The 22,096-nt window shown below is 68.2% G+C and overlaps 1 protein-coding gene across 4 annotated transcripts; it reads right to left on the bottom strand.

The window, feature by feature from the left end:
- Window positions 1–2,327: 2,327 nt before the first annotated feature.
- LOC123351826 (mothers against decapentaplegic homolog 4-like) lies at window positions 2,328–21,858 on the bottom strand. Of its 4 annotated transcripts, none has more exons than XM_044991485.1 (14): window positions 21,772–21,858; window positions 17,691–17,767; window positions 16,335–16,457; window positions 11,108–11,357; window positions 8,093–8,267; window positions 7,706–7,726; window positions 6,049–6,276; window positions 5,675–5,830; window positions 5,304–5,456; window positions 4,932–4,985; window positions 4,675–4,858; window positions 4,422–4,590; window positions 4,137–4,275; window positions 2,328–3,405 (listed from the first exon to the last, which is right to left on the bottom strand). In XM_044991485.1, the coding sequence occupies exons 2-14, from the start codon at window positions 17,762–17,764 to the stop codon at window positions 3,194–3,196; spliced, it is 1,938 nt and encodes a 645-aa protein (XP_044847420.1). In that variant the 5' UTR covers window positions 17,765–17,767; window positions 21,772–21,858; the 3' UTR covers window positions 2,328–3,193. The 4 variants fall into 4 exon arrangements, with proteins under 4 accessions (XP_044847420.1, XP_044847421.1, XP_044847422.1 ...); XM_044991486.1 differs by having other exon boundaries at window positions 5,675–5,827; XM_044991487.1 differs by lacking the exon at window positions 16,335–16,457 and having other exon boundaries at window positions 21,772–21,855.
- Window positions 21,859–22,096: the final 238 nt, after the last annotated feature.

Genomic DNA, 22,096 nt, shown 5'->3' with positions numbered 1-22,096 from the left:
TGAGCGGCTAAGCACCCCCTGCCCCTTCCAAGAGGCCCCACCCCTTTTCTGTGCCCCCCCCCGTCACGCACTATCCCTGGGCTGGGGCAGGGGGCTGGGGTGCAGGAGGAGGTGAGGGCTCCGGCTGGGAGTGTGGGCTCTGGGGTGGGGCCAGGGATGAGGGGTTTGGGGTGCGGGGGGGGGGCTCTGGGATGGGGCAGGAGGGTTGGGTGCGGGATCGGGGCTGGGATGTGGGAGGGGGTTCAGGGTGAGAGCCCCAGCTAGGCGGCACTTACCTCAGGCGGTTCCCGAAGGCAGGCTCCCTGCCTGCCCCGGCTCCGCGGGGTTCCCGGAAGCGGCCGGCATGTTCGGCTCCTAGGTTAAGTGCAGCCAGGGGCTCTGCGCGCTGCCCTCGCCTGCAGGCACCGCCCCCGCAGCTCCCATTGGCCATGTTACCAGACAACTTGGGGTGGGGCAGCGCGCAGCCCCCCGTGGCCGCCCCTGCACCTCGGAGCCAGACGTGCCGGCAGCTTCTGGGAACCACGTGCAGGCAGGGAGCCTGCCTTCGCCCCGCTGCGCTGCCCACCGGACTTTTAACGGCCCCCGGCACCCCTAGGCCCCTGCTTGCTACCTCCTACTGCCGGCCCTGCCTTTTATATGCAGAAGAAGTTGTGGCGCAGGTGGGTTGTGGAGTTTTTATAGCATGTTGAGGGGGTGGGGGGCTAGCCAAGGAAACACGTAGCACGGCCCCCAGGAGCTGTTGGGAGACAGGCGGGTGGTGGGTGCGGTTGGCGGGGCTCCTCCTGGATGGGAGAGAGGCACAAACCTCCCCTGGCTGGAGGAGAGAAAACATTTCTGAAGCCTCTTCCCCAGTGTTTTAAAGGCCTCGCTTCCCCTTTCCTGCCAGCTGGCCTCGTGCCGCACTGGCTGTGCCGCTTTCCTTACCCCGGGGCTGATCTGCCTGTTGTTGGGCAGGGCCCATCTTTGCCCTGGCCATCCTCGGACAGGAGTCAGTGACGCCTTCAGGCCTGGCAGCCTCCTTGTGTGGCCCCGCTGCAATGTGTGCAGGCTGCATGGAATCAGGGAGCTTCCCGCAAACTGCACAGACCCAGTTCACAGCTCCAGCCCCAACAGACCAGCCCCACGGCCCAGGGCTCCATAAGCATCTGTCACGACAGGAGGACTGCGGATTCAGCCCATACCCACTCTGCAGCCAAGCAGGACTGAGGGTGGTGGACTGGGAGCCAGGGGGCAGGAAGGGGGTGGCAGGTTTCAGGAGCCTGGCTCACTGTGTGCTGCTGAGGAAAGGAGGCCATTGGCTTACGTAGCAGAGGAAGCACACTTAGCCTTTGGAACTCTCTGCCACAAGCTCTCATTTAGGCCAAGGACTCAGGTGGATGCAGATGGTTTCATGGAGAACAGAAATATCCAGTTACACAAAATAACCTAGAGAAAAGCTCCTGCCTCAGCGTGAACCTGGCTCCAGCAGCTGACCCCATCAGTGCAGGGGTCCCGCACTTCCCCCAACCGGCCACTGGCACAGACAGGACCCAGGGCAGACAGCCCCGGGCTCTGCTCTGCTCCCATGGGACTGAGACCAGGAATGGGACCCAGGCGTCCTGTCTCCCTCTCTGCAGCATGACCCAAATACCTCGCCTCCCTGCCTGGCTAGTGGAGCAGCTGCTGGGACAGAGCTTCAAGAACAGAAAGCACCAGGTAACCGGGTCTGAGTGGCTGCCCCCATCTCGGCCTCTGCTGCGGGGAAAGAAACCAGCTAATCTCCCCCTCCCACGCCCCAGCGCGCCCTGGCGGGAAGGAGCAGACATGAGACCAGTGGAAAAAACCCAGATCATTTAAATAACAATTAAAAAAGCCACATGAAGTGTCTGAATTCCCGCTCACAGAGGGCCCAGTGCCTGGGAGGAAAGCACGCCACTTGCCCGGCTCCTTCCCCGCGCCTGGCCCAGGACTGAGACGCTCCCCATGGTGCAAACCCAGCCGACCTCGGGCGCTCCTGGGAACGGCAGAACTGCAGGGCAGGCCAATGAGCGGCACCTACAGAGCTGGCCACAAGGGGGCACTGGCTACAGGATCCCCCCTTACCCGCGCTCCCTGCAGTGGGCCAAGGCGGACAGGCCCCAGCAGTGCCGGGCTGGGCTTTTTGGTACTTTTAGTTATTTGCAGGGCCCTACCCAATTCACCGGCCATTGTGGTCAATGTCACGGTCATAGGATTTAAAAAACCGTAAATTTAATGATTTCAGCTCTTTAACTCTGACATTTCACAGTGTTGTACTTGTAGGAGTTGGGGGGGGGGGTTGTGGTACTGCCACCCCTACCTCTGCGGTGCTGCCTGCAGAGCTGGGCCCTCACTCAGCAGCTGCTGCACTCCGGCCGCCCAGCTCTGAAGGCAGCAGCGCAGAAGTGAGGGTGGCAATACCGCGACCTCCTTAAAATAACCTTGTGACACCCCCCTGCAACGCCATTCTGGGTCAGGAGCCGCACTCTGAGGAACGCTGGTGTCCCTGTGCAATCTGCATCGCCTGGGGTAAAAGCACACAATGACCTGATTTCACGGGGGGGGGGGGGGGGACGAGATTTCACGGCCCGGGACGCGTTTTTCACGGCTGTGAATTCGGTAGGGCCCTAGTTATTTGGCTTTTTATTACAATTTAAATCAAACCACCCCAAGAAGTGAGTGCGCCCGGGAGGGGTTTAATGGGGGGGAGAGCGGCCGCCCATAACCCCTCCCCGCAGGGCAGCGCCTGGCCGAGCGCTGGGCAAAGGGGCTGGCGAGGAGGACGTGTCACCCGAGGGCTGGGGTGGGTGATGGAGCAGGGGAGGGAAGGCTGAAACGCCTCCTAGCTCACAGAGATGGAAGAGACCCAGCCCCCAGGAGAACCCAGGAGTCCTGGCCCCCCAGCGAGCCGGGGCAGAGCCCAGAGGGGACCAGCAGATCTGGGCAGTCGCTGCCTTGTTAGAGTCTCGACCGAGCCCAGAGACTCCCTGCAGCCGGGACGCGCCGATGGGGCCGGCTCGCTTTGGCTCGGGGTGGCAGCCGGCTCAGGGCTCAGTGGGAGGGGCACGCTCGTGGGGGCGGAGGGAGTCCTGGCACCCCACATGGTAAGATAAGGCCCCATGGACGCTCACGGATTGAAGGCAGCACCGGCCCTTTAAAGCAGAGGCTGGAAGCCCCGTGGCCGGGCGGCGCCCCACTAGTTGACGGGGCCTGGGTCGGCCATGGGCATGGTGTGCAGCACCTCGTCCAGCAGCTGCAGGGCGCGGTGCAGGTGCACCTCGATCCAGCAGGGGGTGTGCTTGATGCTCTGGCGGGGGTAGTCCGGCCCCCAGCCCTTCACGAAGCTCAGACGCAGGATGCAGAGGCGCCGCAGGTCGTCCACGCCGATCCCGGCGGCAGCAGAGAGGCCTGGGAGGGGGCAACGGAAAGACAGGCAGGGTCGGAGTGCGGGGGATGCGGGCCCCTCCCTCACTGCTGGGACATACTGGGGGTCCTGGCTCCCAGCCCCCGCCGCTCTAACCACCAGCCCCCCTCCCCTCCCCTCCCCTCCCAGAGCCAGGGAGAGAACCCAGGAGTCCTGCACCTGCTCCTGCCGCTTTAACCCATCAGACCCCACTGCCCTCCCAGAGCCGGGGAGAGAACCCAGGAGTCCTGCACCTGCTCCTGCCGCTTTAACCCATCAGACCCCACTGCCCTCCCAGAGCCGGGGAGAGAACCCAGGAGTCCGGGCTCCCAGCCCCCCGCTGCTCTAACCCATCAGACCCTCCCCATCCCAGAGCCGGGGAGAGAACCCAGGAGTCCTGGCTTTCCCCTCCCCCCAACTCTAAACCCAAGACCCACTCGCCCCCCTGCCCCCGAACCAAGGATAGAACCCAGGAGTCCTGGCTCCCAGCCGCCCCTGCTATAACCCACCAGCCCCAACTCCCCTCCCAGAGCCAGGGAGAGAACCCAGGAGTCCTGGCTCCCAGCCCTACCCTCCACCACCCACCAGGACCCCAACTGCTCCCTTATCCCAAGTGGCATCTCCCAGACCCCTGGCCACGCAGCCCCCCCACCCGCTCTCCCCCCTTCATACTCCTCCAGTCTGGACGAGGCCCCCGTGGCCCCACCTCTGGCGGGCTCCACCCCCGGTCACTTACTAACAGCCGGTGCGATGCCTCCCACGGAGCCGGGCCCCGGGATGTTTCCCGCTACCGCCGCTGCCTGTGCCGCAGCTGCCGCTTGTGCCGTGGCCGCCTGCTGCTGCATCTGGCGGTGGCACTGCCGCAGGTCGAACACCTGGGAGGGGGTGAGAGCGTCAGCGCCGGGGCCCGACTCCTACGGCCCCTGGGGATTAAGGGCGACACGCTGGAGCCCGGGGAACCGGAGGGTCTGTCCACACCCAGCCGCCGGGGCAGCGACCCCCCCCGCCGCCCTGCTCCTACCTTGATGTAGGCACCGGGGTAGATCTTGTGCACGGCGTCGCCCGGGGCGCGCCCGGCCTCCCGGTCCAGGTAGTAGCTCTGCACGAAGACGGCGTGGTCGCTCAGGCAGCGCATCCAGACGTCGCCCTCGCCCCGGCACTCCAGCTGCACCCCCTTGCCGATGTGCAGCCTGCGGCACAGGAAGCCTGGCTCAGCCTGGCGCCCGGGGGGGGCCCGCCCGGGCGGCACCTCCCTGCCCCCGCCCCCCCCTCACCTGGCCCGCTCGCTGGCATCCGTGCGGTGCACGTTGGAGAGCTGCCCCAGGCAGAAGCGGTCGCCCCCCGAGGGGTCCACGTAGCCGTCCACCGTCACCACGGGGCAGCTGGACGGCACCTTGAAGATCTCCCCGACCTGCACGTCCATCTCGAAGTAGGCGATGGAGCACCAGAACTCCGGCCCTGCGGGGGGCAAGGGGCGGAGCTCAGGGAGGCCTGGGGGGCTGGCGGGGGGATCTGTGGCTGCGTCACTTACCGGGGTGGCTGGAGACTGGCTGCTGGTAGGGAGCCGCGTTATGGTGCGGGGGCCCTGGGGGGACAGAGAAGGGCTCGGTCAGGCAGCTGCAGGGAGCGGAGGCAGCTGGGGCAGCGGCAGGGCCTGAGCCTTGGGGCCGGGTTCCAGGCCCAGCAGGGCGCGTAGGTAACAGGCTGACTCTGCCCCGCCCCATAGCTCCCGCCGCTGGCCTCCTCCCCAGAAGTGGCTGCATTTCACCAGGGCAGGAGCACTCGGGGGGGACTATGGAAATAGGGAGCGATTAGCTGCTGAGGACCAGGGCCGGCGGTGGGCTCACCCCCACCCCCCGCCATGCCCGCCCCCCAGCGCTCTGCCACCCCCCCCCAGACGTACAGTAGTGGTTGGGGTGATGGAGCGGGGGCTGCGGGTGGCTCCGTCCGTTCTGCGGCGGCGGCGGTGGAGGGGGCGGCGGGGGGGTGGGCTGCTGGCCCCCCAGGCTGGGGGTGTAGACTGCTGTGCTGCTGCCCGTCCAGCTGGCTGTCGTGTCTGAGAAGGGGGCAGAGAGTGAGGAGCCCGCCCCACCCAGAGCCCAATGTCCCGCCCCCCCAGCCCGGGGAGCCCCCCCGACGTGCTGCACCCGAGATGGGGAGGAATTTGGGGCACACCCATGCCAGGCCCCCACCTGTGCCGACCAGAGTCAGGCAGCTGATCCCCCTGCGCTGCGGCCGACCTGCCCCCCATCCCGGCTGAGCTCTGGTACTCACTGTGGTAGGACTGCTTGGGGGGCGCGGGGTAGCCGTTCTGCTGCGAGGCTGGGGGGGCTGGGGGTGGGGTGGGCGCCATGGGCTGGCGCGGGGAGCCCATCTGCTGCAGTCCCTCGCCATGTGCCATGGACAACAGGGAGCCCCCGGGGGCCACTGCTGGGGAGAGGGGGAGAGACACCCATCAGCCGGCTGCCGCTGCAGCCCCCCCGATCCAGCCAGAGTGCCACCCGCTGGGCAGGGGACCCCGACACGGCCCTTCTAACGTGGGGGGGGGGCCTTGGGACCCCCTCCGGGCTCCAGACCAGTCCAGAGAGAAAGAACCGGCCCCTCCCAACACTCCCCCGCCCCATAGACGGGCCCGGCGCTGTACTCACCCGTGGGTGACATGGGCAGGGTGGGGTAGATGTTTACAGGGGCGCGGGGGGGCTCGGGCAGCTGGAGGGGGGGCAGTGGCTGGTGGTAGGATTCGGCGGGGGGCATCCCCCGGGGTGGGAGCTTGGCCCCCGGGCCGTGGTCACTGGTGGGGGAGCCCAGCCCCGTGGGCACCTCCATCTGGACACAGTCATGGACAAACTCCTCCTTCACCAGGCGGGCAGGGGGTGCTGCGGGGGGAGAAACCACGGGGTCACTGCCCGCAGGGCTGGGGGTGATGGGCATCACAGCGACCCCCAGCTCCTCACACCCCCTGGGGCTCTGCCCCCCCTGTGACACAGGGAGCCCCCAGCTCCCCACACACCCTGGGCTCTGCTCCCCTCTGTGACACAGGGACCCCCCAGCTCCCCACACCCCCAGGGCTCTGCCCCCCCCGTGACACAGGGACCCCCAGCTCCCCACACCCCCAGGGCTCTGCCCCCCCTGTGACACAGGGACCCCCCAGCTCCCCACACCCCCTGGGGCTCTGCCCCCCCCGTGACACAGGGACCCCCCAGCTCCCCACACCCCCTGGGGCTCTGCTCCCCTCTGTGACACAGGGACCCCCAGCTCCCCACACCCCCAGGGCTCTGCTCCCCCCGTGACACAGCGACCCCCAGCTCCCCACACCCCCCGGGCTCTGCCCCCCCCGTGACACAGGGACCCCCCCGCTCCTCACACCCCCTGGGCTCTGCCCCCCCCGTGACACAGCGACCCCCCAGCTCCCCACACCCCCAGGGCTCTGCCCCCCCTGTGACACAGGGAGCCCCCAGCTCCCCACACACCCTGGGGCTCTGCTCCCCTCTGTGACACAGGGACCCCCAGCTCCCCACACCCCCAGGGCTCTGCTCCCTCCGTGACACAGCGACCCCCAGCTCCCCACACCCCCAGGGCTCTGCCCCCCCCGTGACACAGGGACTCCCCAGCTCCCCACACCCCCAGGGCTCTGCTCCCCCCTGTGACACAGGGACCCCCCAGCTCCCCACACCCCCTGGGGCTCTGCCCCCCGTGACACAGGGACCCCCCCCGCTCCCCACACCCCCTGGGGCTCTGCCCCCCGTGACACAGGGACCCCCCAGCTCCCCACACCCCCAGGGCTCTGCCCCCCCCGTGACACAGGGACCCCCCAGCTCCCCACACCCCCAGGGCTCTGCTCCCTCCGTGACACAGCGACCCCCAGCTCCCCACACCCCCAGGGCTCTGCCCCCCCCGTGACACAGGGACCCCCCCAGCTCCCCACATTCCCAGGGCTCTGCTCCCCCCTGTGACACAGGGACCCCCCAGCTCCCCACACCCCCTGGGGCTCTGCTCCCCCCTGTGACACAGGGACCCCCCAGCTCCCCACACCCCCTGGGGCTCTGCTTCGCCCCCACAGGGCTCAGCTCCCCTCATTTCGCAGGGACCCCCAGCTCCCCACACCCCCAGGGCTCTGCTCCCCTCTGTGACACAGGGACCCCCCAGCTCCCCACACCCCCTGGGGCTCTGCTTCGCCCCCACAGGGCTCAGCTCCCCTCATTTCGCAGGGACCCCCAGCTCCCCACACCCTCGAGGCTCTGCTCCCCTGTGTCATAGGGACACCCCAGTGACGGCCCCGGCCCAGGCCCACACGGGGCCCCTCACCTGTGTTCTGGATGCTCAGACCTGCAGCAGAGAGAGAACGGCGCATTAGCCAGGTGCCGGGGGTGGGGGAGCCAGTGCATGCCTTGGGGGGCCAGCTCTGAAGGGCCTGCCCCAGTGCCAGGGGCACACGCTGCTCCGGGCCTGCGGTGCCGTTCCCGAGCTGCTCCCCGCATGGCAGGGTGGGCGCGCTCTGCACCCCAGCAGCACTGTGGGGCTCCCGGCTCCCCAGAGGGCTTGACATGAAAGGGGGGATGTTCCCCCAACCTCCGGGAGCTGCGCCACCCCCAACCCTGATCCCCAGGGCCCGAGAACGCCGGCCGCCCGGGGGTCCCTGCCATGCCCACCCCGGGCAGCGGGCTCGGTGCCAGGCCCGCCTGCGCCGCTCACCCAGGCCTGGCGACACCACGCGCTCGTAGTGGTAGGGGTTCACGCAGACGCTGTCGTACTTCAGGTCGAAGGCGAACTGGCAGAACTTGACGTGTTTCAGCTCGTTCTTGTGCAGGTCGGGCCAGCGCCAGAGCCGGGCGTAGATCACGTGCGGGAAGCCCTTGCGGCCGGCCACCTGGGCGGAGAGAGGGGGAGCCGGGCAGGGGGACGGCTGGGGCCCGGCCGCCGGGACTCCTGGGTTCTCTCCCGGCTCTGGGAGGGGAGTGGGGTCCAGGACTCCTGGGTTCTCTCCCGGCTCTGGGACATTAGAGCGGGGGGGCTGGGAGCCCGGACTCTTGGGTTCTGTCCCGGCTCTGGGAGGGGAGTGGGGTCTGGGGGATTAGAGTGGGGGGGCTGGGAGACGGACTCCTGGGTTCTGTCCCGGCTCTGGGAGGGGAGGGGAGTGGGGTCCAGGACTCCTGGGTTCTCTCCCGGCTCTGGGATGCTAGAGCAGGGGGGCTGGGAGCCTGGACTCCTGGGTTCTGTCCCGGCTCTGGGAGGGGAGGGGAGTGGGGTCCAGGACTCCTGGGTTCTCTCCCGGCTCTGGGACGTTAGAGCGGGGGGGCTGGGAGCCTGGACTCCTGGGTTCTGTCCCGGCTCTGGGAGGGGAGTGGGGTCTGGGGGATTAGAGCGGGGTGGGGGCTGGGAGCCCGGACTCCTGGGTTCTGTCCCCGGCTCTGGGAGGGGAGTGGGGTCTGGGGGATTAGAGCGGGGTGGGGGCTGGGAGCCCGGACTCCTGGGTTCTGTCCCCGGCTCTGGGAGGGGAGCACCAAGATCCATGTATTTCACTGGGGGCTAGATGCAGCCTGTGCAGAGGGGACCCAGGCGTCCTGCCTGCGGGGGATGGGGACTAGGTGGGGTGCAGGCAGGGCTGCTGAACGGGCACCAGGGAGGAGACAGACCCCGGCACTGGATGGGACGGTGCTTCCTCCTTCGCCCCCCAGCACAGCCCCAGGGCCCCTGCAGACACAGGCGGGAGCTGGGGCTGTGCAGCCCCCCCCCCCTTCTCCAGATGTAATCGGACACCCCCCCCAGGCCTGCCCACCCCTCGCCCACGTCTTTGTTTATCCTATTGTGAGGACATGTCAAAACCCATCCAGTCACAGGGCTGCGGTGGCGCCGTCCCGATCCCCCCTCCCCGCAGGGCCCCGTCTCCACCGCAGCGCTCCCCCTCCCCCTCCCCCGTCACCACTGCCCCCTGCAGCCCCCCCGCAGGGCCCCTCCCCCACCACAGAGCTCCCCCTCCCCCGTCACCACTGCCCCCTGCAGCCCCCCTCCCCCACCGCAGAGCTCCCCCTCCTCCGTCACCACTGCCCCCTGCAGCCCCCCCGCAGGGCCCCTCCCCCCCCGCCCCGCTCCCCCTCCCCCGTCCCCACTGCCCCCTGCAGCCCCCCACCGCAGAGCTCCCCCTCCCCCGTCACCACTGCCCCCTGCAGCCCCCCCGCAGGGCCCCTCCCCCACCGCAGAGCTCCCCCTCCCCCGTCACCACTGCCCCCTGCAGCCCCCCCGCAGGGCCCCTCCCTCACCGCAAAGCTCCCCCTCCCCCGTCACCACTGCCCCCTGCAACCACCCGCAGGGCCCCTCCCCCACCGCAGAGCTCCCCCTCCCCCTCCCCCGTCACCACTGCCCCCTGCAGCCCCCCCCCCGCACGGTCCCTCCCCCCTGCAATCCCCCCACAGGGCCCCTCCCCCACCGCAGAGCTCCCCCTCCCCCTCCCCCGTCACCACTGCCCCCTGCAGCCCCCCGCAGGGCCCCTCCCCCACCACAGAGCTCCCCTCCCCCATCACCACTGCCCCCTGCAACCTCCCCAGGGTCCCCTCCCCCCTCACAGAGCTCCCTCCTCCTCTGCCACTGCCCCCTGCATCCCCCACCGCCAGGAACCAGCCTCCCCCCAACTCACAACACCAAGTGCCCCCCTCCCCTGCCCCCACCTCTTACAAACAGCCGGGGCTCCCCCTGTACCTGACACCTCCCAGAGCAGCCCCCGGGGACCCCACCCCCTCGGCCCCAGTCAGCAGAGAGGCTGCGGCTCCGCTGGGCCCGGCAGACCCCTGCCCCCCACCCCTGTGCCACTGGGAGGGCTCAGCACCTCGGCATCCTGCCCCCCCCGGCAGAGCCGCTAGGGGGCGCTGCTCGAACCTCACCCCTCTGCTAATGGGGCACAACCACCCCACCCCACCCAGGCTACAGAGCCCCTCCCCCAGGGGAACCTGGGACCAGTCCCCCCCGCACCAGGGGAGCCCATCCGTACTGGGCGGGGGTCTGACTGGGGTGGGGGCGGAAAGACTCCTGGGCCTCCCTGCCCCCGTCTCCGCTCGCAGGGCTGGGGGGCCTGCCCCACATGAGCCTCGCTGGCTGCTGCTTCCAGACACCCCCCCCCTCCTGCTGCCTTTGATGCTGCCAGACAGTGACTCATCCCGGAAAGGGGGGGTCCGGTGCAGAGCCGGGGAGGGGAGGGGAGGGGAGGGGGAGTCCGGAGCCGGCAGCTCACAGGGAGAGGGGCCTCTGCTCCCCCAGTGCCAGCCCAGCCCCCTTCTTCCCCTCATCCCCTGCCCCCGAGGGCCAGTCACAAAAACCCAGCTCCAGGGCGAGCGAGCGAGAGCCCAGGCCCCCACGGTGCCCGGCCGTGCCACGGAGCCCCCCTGCACTCACCCCCCTGGCGCCCTGCCTATGGGCAGCCTCCCTCCCTGGCGTCCCCCCAACTTACCCTCAACTCCTCTGTCCAGACCTCCCCAGCAGGGCGTCCTGGTTTGGGGGGCACGGGTGGGGGGGCTGGGCGCCCGGACTCCTGGGTTCTATCCCCAGCTCTGGGTGGGGAGTGGGGTCTAGTGGTTAGAGCAGGGGGGGCTGGGCGCCCGGACTCCTGGGTTCTATCCCCAGCTCTGGGTGGGGAGTGGGGTCCAGTGGTTAGAGCAGGGGGGCTGGGCACCCGGACTCCAGGGTTCTCTGCCCTCCCGGTGCGGGGAGCCCCATTACCTGCAGCCGCCCGTCCAGGGTGCGCTGGATGGTGACGCACTTGCTGGGGTGGGCACCGTTGGTGGTGATGGCCGTGATGAGCGAGTCCAGCTCGTCCTTCTTCTCCTTCAGCTTCTTCACCAGGCTCTCGATCGCCCGCTTGGCGAAGGTCTCGTTTTCCCCGCCCTGCCGGTGGCACATCAGGCTGTGGACGATGCTCAGGCAGGCGTCGTTGCTGGTGGGGGGGTTCAGGGACATGGTGCTGCTTGGCCTGCAGAGACAGCGCAGCGGGGCAGGCGTCACCCCCAGTGCCCACCGCCGCCCGGCTCTGGGAGGGGAGTGGGGCCTAGTGGCTGGAGCAGAGGGCTGGGAGCCAGGACTCCTGGGTTCTATCCCCGGCTCTGGGAGAGGAGTGGGGCCTAGTGGCTGGAGCAGAGGGCTGGGAGCCAGGACTCCTGGGTTCTATCCCCGGCTCTGGGAGAGGAGTGGGGCCTAGTGGCTGGAGCAGAGGGCTGGGAGCCAGGACTCCTGGGTTCTATCCCCGGCTCTGGGAGAGGAGTGGGGCCTAGTGGCTGGAACAGAGGGCTGGGAGCCAGGACTCCTGGGTTCTATCCCCGGCTCTGGGAGAGGAGTGGGGCCTAGTGGCTGGAGCAGTGGCCTGGACACCAGGACAGCTCGGTAACATGCCAGTCTCAGCAGGCAGCCCCCCGACCCCACAGCCCCTGCTAGACACATGCCTGAGCATCCGGGAGACACGGCCGACTCCAAGTCCCCACCCGGGTCAGCCCCCACTGCAGTGCCAGCTCCCGGCAAGGTCCAGAGAGGGCCCCGGGCCCCGGGGATTGGGGGGAAGGCTCCTAGCAGAGCTAGGAAACAGCCCCCCCTCTCTGCTGAGCTTCAGCTCCCAGAGCCCCGGCTCGAGGGGGTGGCTGGATTGTCAGGATGCCTGGGTTCCACTCCCAGCTCTGCCCCACCTGGCCGTCCGAGCCCCTCAGTGCTAGAGCCTCAGGCCCTGGCTGCCCTGTGCAGACCGTGGGGCTCTGCCCCCCCACCCCCGGACAGAACGCGGGACCCTCCCCTAGTGTCCCCGACGCCCCAGGTCACTGCGGTGCCAGGGATCGGCCGCCTGACGTCCATAAACCGACTCCCAGCCCTGGGAGGGGGACGCAGGGAGCTGGGACCAAGGGGGCTTCCCAGCCCTGCCACAGCCCCACCCCGCCAATGACCTTGGGCCCATCATTGCCTCTCGCTGTGGCTCAGTTTCCCCATAACGCTCCTTCCGTTCTTCCACCCTGTGTCTAGTCACACTGCCAGCTCCCACTGTGCCTGCGCGACGCGCGTCCGGAGCCCCCGGTCCCGGCGTGGGGTCTGCCCGGTGCCCGGCCCAGGCCCCGATCCCAGCCCGGGGTCTGCGTGGTGCCCGGTGCCCGGCCCAGCCAGGGGCCCCGATCCCAGCCCGGGGTCTGCGTGGTGCCCGGCCTGGCCAGGGGCCCCGATCCCAGCCCGGGGTCTGCGTGGTGCCCGGCCCGGCCAGGGGCCCCGATCCCAGCCCGGGGTCTGCGTGGTGCCCGGCCCGGCCGGGGGCCCCAAGACATTGCAGGGATACAGATAACCCTGAGCTGCGCTTGTGCTGGAAGGCGACACACACACCTCACGGATGGACAGACCAACCTGCAGCACATCTAACCGGGGAGGCTGCAGACCAGCGCAGTGCCCACAAGTCTCACTGAGCCCACGCTGGATCCTGCCTCCGGGGCTGGATTTGCTGGGGCCCAGGAGAGGTCTCTGCGCCCGGCCCCGGCTCTCAGCAAAGGCTGTGAAGAATTAGGGAAAACAGGAGCAACCAGCCCCTCCTCGCCAGTGCATCCAGCTCGGCATGGAGACACCCAGACGGGAATTAACCACATTAAACGGGAGACTGGGTCTGTGGGGGAAGGTCACAGGCGGGTCAGAGCTCGCACAGCCTGACGGAGCGGATGTGGGGGCCTCCCCCTACACAGGGATCGCTCAGGGCGGGGGATCGGCTGGGTCCCAGCACTAGAGGATTGGCCCCGGAACCCACAGACGGGCGGCCACGTATGGGGCATGTCAGAGCATTTCCGGCACAGGCGTGCCGAATGGGACAGTGGGTTATGCAGTGGTTGGAGCAGGGGGCTAGGAGCCAGGACTCCTGGGTGCTCTTCCCAGCTGTGGGACAAGAGTGGGGTCTAGTGGTTAGAGCAGCACCAGGGGGGGCTGGGAGCCAGGACTCCTGGGTTCTATAACCCCAGCTAGAGGGTGTGAGGCGACCCCCATGTCCTGCCATGCACAGGGCTCCCCACTGCTCTCGAGTGCTGGGCTGGGCACGCCAAGGGGAACGGGGCAGAGCCTGGCTGTGTGCGTGGGGGGAGCGGAGAGCACCAGGGTGCCCTGAGCTAGGCAGGGCAGAGCCCCCTGCATTTCAATCCCATGTCTTCCCTAACGAAGCAACAGCCTCGTTTCCGGGGGGGGGGGGGGGGTGGCACATCCCACCCCCGCTCCATCAGCTCACTTGGGACCCCCCCAGGCGGAACAGGGGGTTCTGCGATCATCCCAGGCCAGCAGCCAGAGCGCGGCTCCTCGGGGGCGGGACGGGGCCCCGATTCTGCTGGTCACAAACAGGCCAAGCCCTGACGGGAACCACCCCCGCTCCTGGCAGCCATGCCGGGAAATCACTCACCTCGGCCGGAGTCGGCTCGGCCCGTCCCAAGCGCGAGCATGTGCGCGGCACACGGTGCTGCTCGGCCGGGGGGAGGGCTGCGGGCGGGCGCACACGGCGAGCGGGGCCGGGGGCTCATTAACCCGTCACTCGCTCACTCACGCTGGGCTCTCCCCCCCCCTTCAGTGCCCGCGGCCCAGATTTAGGGTTTCAGAAGAAACGACCTCTTGGAGGGATCCCCAAGGCCGAGACGCCCCGTCTGTTCTGCTGGGGGGGGGCACTTTTGATGTTTCTATTATATTTGTCAAACAGGAATTTAAGAACCCCCCCCCCCCAAAATCTCCCATTCCCAGCCCCTCCCCGTCTGATAGACACACAGGGCTGGGAGTCGAGGTGGCCCGGCTGGACCCCTCCCCCCTGCCGCTAACACAATCCCAGGGAAACTGAGGAACCCAAACTGTGGCACCCCGAGCAGGATGACACCCCGCCCCCCAGCCAGCTCCCAGCCGCAGTCCAAGGGGACAGGTCTGGAGATCCCGGGAGGCCCGTTGGGGGTGAGGGGGGAAGGGCTCATTCATTCAGTTGCCTGCACTGCCTGAGACCCTCCCCCTCCCCGCACGGGACCCCCCAGTGCCTTTGACACCTCCCCCGGCCAGCTGGGCTGCTGGCGGCAGGGTGACGTGGGGTCTGCGCTGGTCCTGCCCGGCTCACGCACTTGTCAAGGGCACAGACAGGCTGCCCTCCCCCACGCCGTCCATGCGCACCGGGAGCAAATCCCCCCACTCCGAGACGCTGCACGGTCCTGAGCCCCCAGACCCTCCCCAGCCTGGCGCAGGGAGAGCAACACAACACAACACAACACCGCACGGCCGGCTGGGCTGGGCCCTGCAGATTGGAGTCCGCTTCCTGCTCTGCTACACACTCCCTGCATGGCCCTGGGCCACTCACTTAACCTCGTTGCACCTCAGTTTCCCACCTGTTCTGTCCCACCCTGCCGGGCTGTACACTCATGGGCTGGGGGACCGCGTGTCTACTGCCCAGCACGAGGCCCTGATCTCCGCCGGGGCTTTGCCCCCACAGCACACGCCGCGCCATGCGTGCCCGGAGCCTGATTGGTCTGCGCACCCCCAAGGTTCACCTCACTTCAAAACGACGTGCTTACAAAATCCGACATCAAAACACGACAGTGGCCCAGCGCGCTAGGACCGGACACGCGCTGTAGCACGGCATTATAACGGGAACCCACGGGCCCGAAACCTTGTACTCACACCTCAGTGCACAGAGCAGTATATATAGACACACAGGGCTTGGTCGGTCCTGACTGCGCTAGTGCTTTTCATGTAGCCTGTTGTCAAACCAGGCAAATCTCTAGCTGAGCTGACGCACCCCCAGAAGACCTCTGTGTACCCCAGGGGTACATGTCCCCCGGCTGAGAACCGCTGCCCTAAGCAAGGGGGTTTCGGAGCACCCCAGGCCTGCTAGAATTATGAATTATTCCTACTACAAAAGCCCCAAGAGCAGGGTCCCTGCGTGCTGTGCCCCAGCCCTGAGGATTTACAGTCTAGTCCAGCCAAATTGAATCCATTTCCCTTGGCCCCAGAAGTTACACTGAGCCCACGCTGGATCCTGCCTTGGGTGTCCGTATTCCAGCCAGAAAAATCCCCCCCGCCCCCACCAATATACTCTGGAAATACTTCCCGCCCAATGTAATGCGGTCACCTCTGGGGAGGTATGCAGCCGCCGCTTTGAACAGCCCCCAGTTAGGGCAGGGAGGGGTAGATGGAATCCAGGGCGGGGGGAGAGCTTCTCAGAGGGGTTCCATGGGGTTCCCCCCCATAGCTCTCCAGTCTCTCCCCATCTGCACCTAACTGGCTCCTCCAGCCAGCCCAGCCCAGCCAGCCAACATTCGCAGGCTGCTGCTGCACGAGCCAGCGGCTGTGAAATGGTTAACGCCTGCTGCTGGACAAACAAGGAGGAGACGTTTAAAGGCAGGGTTGACCTGGGGAGTGAGAATGGGGAGGTTCCTTCGCCCCTGGGGTCCATCGCAGCAGCCAGGGGAGCCAGGGGAGCCCCTGGGTGGGGTGATGCAGAGAGCCCTGGGATCCCGGCCTCATTCGGCCACCGCTGCACCGTCACCAAGCAGAGTGAGAACCTCGTTCCGGGGCAGGCTGCCAGCCCCCGGGGCAATGGCTTGTACAGCACCGAGCGCCCGGCCCGGCTCTGCCAGCAGTCAGCCCTGTCTGCACTGCAGGAGCACTTCCAGGCCCCGAGCTAGAGGACTGTGCCAGGCGCTGTACGAACAGGGACAGCTCCGTCCCGAGAGTCGCCACCACCAGAGCCAAGCACAGCGGGGGGGGGGGGGGGGAGGCACTTCCCCCATTTCACAGATAGGGAACTGAGGCTCAGAAACGGGACACGCCTGGGGCAGAGGAAGCCTGTGGCAGAGACCGGGAGAGAACCCAGGAGTCCGGCTGCCGGGCCCAACCACCCGAGGCCTGGGGGAGAAGCGTATCAAGCACGTGGTTTGAACTGTCCCTCCGGAGCGGATTGCTCGACTCGGCCGATACTTACCGGCCCCAGTCCCAGCCGCAGACACCAGGCAGCTCCTTCAGGGGAGATGGCAGACTGGCCCCCCCGAATCGAGGGCTGGGGGTGCAGTGGGGCTGGCGCGGGCTCAGCTCGCAGGGTGCGTCCCTGCCCGACGGGATGGATGAAAGGGGGCAAGGGGAGAGAGAGGATCCAGAGGGAGCAGGTGTCAGTGTGCACGGGGGGATCATACCCCTGTTCCCGGGGGGCGGGTTCTGGGCCCCGAGCCGCTGTGGGACATGCGGCAAACCCCCTGCTGGGCTGCTCAGCCCCGGGAATGCCACAGCCAGGGCTTTCCTGTCGAGTGTAACTCAGCCACGCAGCACGCAGCCCTGCCGCGCCAAGGGAGGGGGGGAGTGTCTGGGTGCCGGGGGGCCCTCAGCATCCTCCTCCCCCAGCGTCCGTGGCTCCAGGCCCAGCCCAGCGGCCCCAGACACTCCCCAAAAGGAGTTCTGTTATTGTTCCGCAGCCGCCCCACGGCTGAGTCACGGGCGGGCGGGCGCGACGCACCCAGGCCCTGGGAAAATCCTTGGCCACGCAGCAGACATAACAAAACTTTAACCCTCGCTCGGCTCGACTTGTCCGAGACGGGATCCGGAGTGTCCCTCCCCCAGCCCCCCGCACCCGAGCGCTAGCGTTTAGCTGGGCTGTCGTCCATGGCTGGAATCCGGGGGGGGGCGGGGGGGGCGCTTCTGGGTCCCACACCCCCGCTCCCAGGCGGGCTGCTGCATGGGCTAAGGGACAAGCAGGGAATGAGGCCCAATCTCTGCCACTGATTGGCTGCACGGCCTTGGGCCAATTACGTCCCCACCGCTGTGCCTCAGTTTCCCTATCGTCTAACCTCGGTCTAAGAACCACCCGGTTTTGAACAAGCCCCGAGGCGCTGGCACCTCTCAGCGCTTGCCCATCCTGCGAGGGGCGCACTCTGCACCAGCAGGAAGGCGGGTCTCGCCCAGCCGGTACCTGCAGCCACCACAGGCTGCCGAGGGCTTTGCAGATCTGAGCATGGGGTGCTCGTCCCGACGCGCTGGGGGGCGGGCGATGGGAGAGGGGGGCGGGGGAGAACTGCACACAAGCCAAGCGCTGTGTGGAGTGAAATGATGCACGGTGCCTTGAAGGCGTCTCCGCTCGCCAGAGAGGGTCGCTGCACCTCTTTCGGCATCATGTGCACCCCCCTGTAAAGCAGGGAGCCGATGCCCTACGGGGGAGCACCAAGGGGCTATCCCACACTGGCACAGCCCTCCCATGGCACCAGCCAAGGGCTAAGTACTGGCTCGGGCAAAAACTACCCGAGTTTCTCCCGCCTGGCGGAGGCGCTGCACTCCATCACAGACCACTAACCTGCCACTAAACTGCAGCCAGCTCTGGGGCGGAGGGCATTCGCTGTGCACCGGCTCACAGAGACGCAGCACCATGGGCTGGAAGGGGAAGAGAAAGAATAATCTTGTACCCGGCTGCAATTGCAAAGGGGCTGCGCAAGGCAGACTGGAATTTCTCCAGCAGGAATTAGGCTGGGACACCGGGGCCCAGCCCTTGCTTCTCGGGAGCCGCGCTGGGGGATCGGGACGGCCACAGACATGCAGCTCAACGAACCAGAACACGTTCCCTGCAGCGACAGAGCGACTGCTACCGTGTCCCCGTTCCCGGCACCGCCTTGGGCCAGGGCTGACTGCCGGGGAGAGCACCCCCGACCCAGCCCCCACCCCTCTCCCTGCACCCCCTAGGGCCCGGGCTCCCACTCCCTGCAGCACAGCGCCCCCTAGCACCGAGCCAGGGCCCTGGGGGCAGCACTGACTGCCGGGGAGAGCTCTGCCCACCCCTCTCCCTGGGACCAGTGAGGGGCCCCCACTCCCTGACCCCGCGGGCCCCGGTATTCGAAGCATCCCCCGAGTCGCCATGCTACGGCCTGCACAGGCGCCTTGCCCAGTCACCCGCTGGGCGTCTGCCCACAAGTGATGCCCCCGAGACGGTGCCCCGGGGGACCCCAGCTGCCGGCGCTGCTACAGGAAGGAGACGCTCCCCTCCGCTGCAGCCTCGCCCAGCGCCCTGCCAATGCAACTCCCCCATCCAGAGCTTTCCTCCATCCCCATCCCCTGGGCGCTGGGCCCTCTCTCCTGCTCCACCAGCGAGCCTGTGGTGGGGATTCGGGGAGGGGGACCCCCCCAGTTCTGAGACCGCAGGAGGGACGTCAGTGCCCAGCCCTTCGCTAGCCACAGCCGCCCCTCATCTCCAGTCCACAAATGGGGAAACTGAGGCACAGAGCAGGGCAGGGCCCGGTGCAGGCTGCAGAGCGAGGCCTCGGCTGCACTGGGGCCTTCCTAGACGGGGGATCAAAGGGCAGCTACTCACTCGGGTCTAATTAGCACCTTCTAAAAGCTCGCCAAGAGGAAGCGGCTGGCCAGCAGCCCCCGCCGAGCTGCCCCAGTTAACCCACGGGGGGGCGGGGAGGGGGAGCCTCCCCCTTCCTCGGCCACGGCCCACGCAGCTGGGACTCTGGCCCGGACGAAGCCTGAGTCAGTGCCGGAGCCAGGATCCCCACCAGGCGTTTCCAGCCCCGCTCTGACCTCGCCACGGCCCATCCCGGGCGGCCCAGCGCAGATCCCTTCAGCCCCCGCTCCCAACCAGCCCAGGAGAGGCCCCGGGGACCGAGCTCCCTCTGCTCCTCTCCAGGCCAGGGCGCCGACGTCCTGCTCCAGGCCTTCAGCGCGCCCGTGCTGGGCTTTGTAAGAGACGCCGGCTCCTGCCCCAGACGCAGCCTGCGCCCGGGACCCGGCACCGCCCGTCGAGGGTTTGAAACTCAGCCCCAGGCAGCGCGATCCCCTGCGCTCCGAGGGCACCCAGGCAAAGGGGCCCGGCCACTAGGGGCTTTACTGCTGCCCCTGCACGTCCGGGAATCCTCTGGCCCCCAGCCCAGACCGACAGCCCCGTACGGCAACTGGCCAGTGGCTCGGGGGCAGGAGCTCCGGAGCAGGCAGCAAAGCTCCTCTCTCGCCCCTCGCGCTCACTGCGGCAGAGCCCCAAAGCGTGGGGCGGCCGAAGTGACATCACCCGGCAAGGCAGCGGTGGGATCGAACCCAGGGCTGCCGATGCCAACACCAGCGCCCTGACCACCAGGCCACACGCTGCGGAGACAGGAGCGCCCGACTCAGGGGCTCACCTGCCCAGCGGGGAAGGGTCCGACTGCCCCGCCCACCCGTGAGGGGCTGGTGGATTAACGCTCGGGTCGTCGGCGGAGCTGCAGGTGCTCCTGCTAGCCACGTCGACGCCAGACCCCTCTCTGAATCCTGCTCAGCTCGCTGACCCCATGTGGCAATGAGTTCCACAGGCCCATCGTACATGGGGTGAACGGTAAAAGCTTCCAGGGCGAATCCAGGAGGGATTCCTTTCAAACAGGGGGAGTCCCGGGCTGTGTTTGGGGGTGTATTACCCTGGGGGGAGTGCTGGGCCGGGTTTGGGGGTGTATTACCCTGGGGGGAGTGCCGGGCTGGGTTTGGGGGTGTATTACCCTGGGGGGAGTGCCGGGCTGGGTTTGGGGCTGTATTATCCCGGGGGAGTGCCGGGCTGGGTTTGGGGCTGTATTATCCCGGGGGAGTACCGGGCCGAGTTTGGGAATGTATTACCCTGGAGGGAGTGCCGGGCCGAGTTTGGGGATGTATTACCCTGGGGGGAGTGCCGGGCTGGGTTTGGGGGTGTATTACCCCCAGGGGAGTGCCGGGCCGGGTTTGGGGGTGTATTACCTCCAGGGGAATGCTGGGCCAGGTTTGGGGGTGTATTACCCTGGGGGGAGTGCCGGGCCGGGTTTGGGGGTGTATTACCCCCAGGGGAGTGCTGGGCTGGGTTTGGGGGTGTATTACCCCCAGAGGAGTGCCGGGCCGGGTTTGGGGGTGTATTAGCCCCGGGGGAGTGCCGGGCTGGGTTTGGGGGTCTATTAGCCCCAGGGGAGTGCCGGGCCGGGTTTGGGGGTGTATTACCCTGGGTGGAGTGCCGGGCTGGGTTTGGGGGTGTATTACCCCCAGGGGAGTGCCGGGCTGGGTTTGGGGGTGTATTACCCCCGGGGGAGTATCGGGCTGGGTTTGGGGGTGTATTAGACCCGGGGGAGTGCTGGGCCGGGTTTGGGGGTGTATTACCCCCGGGGGAATGCCGGACTGGGTTTGGGGGTGTATTACCCTGGGGGGAGTGCCGGGCTGGGTTTGGGGGTGTATTACCCCCAGGGGAATGCCGGGCTGGGTTTGGGGGTGTATTACCCCCGGGGGAATGCCGGGCCGGGTGCATTAAACCCAGGTGCATGACACCTGGGGAGAGCAGGGCTCGGAGCTGCATGGTAGATGGGCCGGGTTTGGGGGTTCATCGAATCTGGGTGTGGGATGCATTAGTATAGTGATTGGGGGAAGGGTCTGGGTCTCAGCCATGATGTACCAGGGCTGGCCTTGGGGAGTGGGTAGATCTGGGGTCTGCACTGACCCTAGGGTGTGTGTGTGGAGGGGTGGGGGTGGGGTTAACTGCCCCTTGAAGGGAGTGGGGGGGTAGATCTGGGGTCTGCACAGCTTGGGGTGGGAGCAGATCTGGGATTCCTGCCCCAGGGGTTAGTCTGGGGGGTCCCTGCTTTGAGGGGTAGATCTGGGGGGTCCCTGTCTGGGGGGGGGAGATCTGGGGGGTCCCTGCCCAGGGGGGTAGGTCAGGGTCTCTGCCCGTGGGGGGGGGGTAGATCTGGGGTTGCATGGCCCGGGGGGGAGATCTGGGCATCCCTGTCCTGGGGGGGTAGATCTGGGGGTTCCCTGCCCGTGGGGGTAGATCTGGGGGGGTCTCTGCCCGGGGGTCTCTGCCGGGGGGGGTAGATCTGGGGGGGTCTCTGCCCGGGGGTCCCTCCCCGAGGGGGGTAGATCTGGGGGGGTCTCTGCCCGGGGGTCCCTGCCCGAGGGGGGTAGATCTGGGGGGGGACTCTGCCCGGGGGTTCCGGCCCGGGGGGGGTCGATCTGGGGGGGTCTCTGCCCGGGGGTGCCTGCCCGGGGGGGGGTAGATCTGGGGGGGTCTCTGCCCGGGGGGGTAGATCTGGGGGGGGTCTCTGCCCGGGGGTCTCTGCCTGGGGGGGTAGATCTGGGGGGGTCTCTGCCCGGGGGTCTCTGCCCCGGGGGGTAGATCTGGGGGGGTCCCTGCCCGTGGGGGTAGATCTGGGGGGGTCCCTGCCCGAGGGGGGTAGATCTGGGGGGTCCCTGCCCGTGGGGGTAGATCTGGGGGGGTCCCTGCCCGAGGGGGGTAGATCTGGGGGGGGGTCTCTGCCCGGGGGGGGGTAGATCTGGGGGGGTCTCTGCCCGGGGGTCTCTGCCCGGGGGGGGTAGATCTGGGGGTCCCTGTCCCGGGGTTGGGGATCGGGGGGGGGTCCCTGCCCGGGGAGCTGCCGGGCCCGGCCGGGCCGGGTACTCACCGCCGCCCCGTCTCGCCTCACGCCGGCCCCGGCGCCCGCCGCATCCCCCCGGCTGCGCCCCCGGCCCGGCCCCGCTTCGCAACTTGTTCGCTACAATAACAAAAGGAGAAGCCGGAGCGCGTGAGGCGCTGGAGCCCGGCAGCCAATGGGAGGCGCCGTGACGGGCGGTCGCCCGGCTCCAGGCCAATAGCGACCCAGCTACCATAGCGAGTCGGGGCTGCTGCCAGCTCCCCAGACTGACACATTTCTCAGCCCGCCCCACGCCGGGCTGGGCCCCGGGGGGGCTGCAGGGGGCGGGGAGCTGGGGGGGGGGGCACAGGGCAGA

This window comes from Mauremys mutica, chromosome 17, assembly GCF_020497125.1.
Source record: "Mauremys mutica isolate MM-2020 ecotype Southern chromosome 17, ASM2049712v1, whole genome shotgun sequence".
In the NCBI taxonomy this organism is placed as follows: domain Eukaryota; kingdom Metazoa; phylum Chordata; order Testudines; family Geoemydidae; genus Mauremys; species Mauremys mutica.
The sequence above is the reverse complement of the archived record's forward strand: the minus strand, read 5'-3'. Positions and strand labels throughout refer to the sequence as shown.

What these genes read in the sequence shown, in the direction of transcription:
- LOC123351826 (XM_044991485.1), bottom strand. Translation starts at nt 17,764, where the DNA reads ATGGTGCTGCGTCTCTGTGAGCCGGTGCACAGCGAATGCCCTCCGCCC. An exon ending in TGGCTGCAGTTTAGTGGCAG is followed by an intron (nt 16,458 to 17,690) that starts GTTAGTGGTCTG and finishes CCCGTCGGGCAG; the next exon opens with GGACGCACCCTGCGAGCTGA. An exon ending in CCCTGGACGGGCGGCTGCAG is followed by an intron (nt 8,268 to 11,107) that starts GTAATGGGGCTC and finishes CTCTCCGCCCAG; the next exon opens with GTGGCCGGCCGCAAGGGCTT.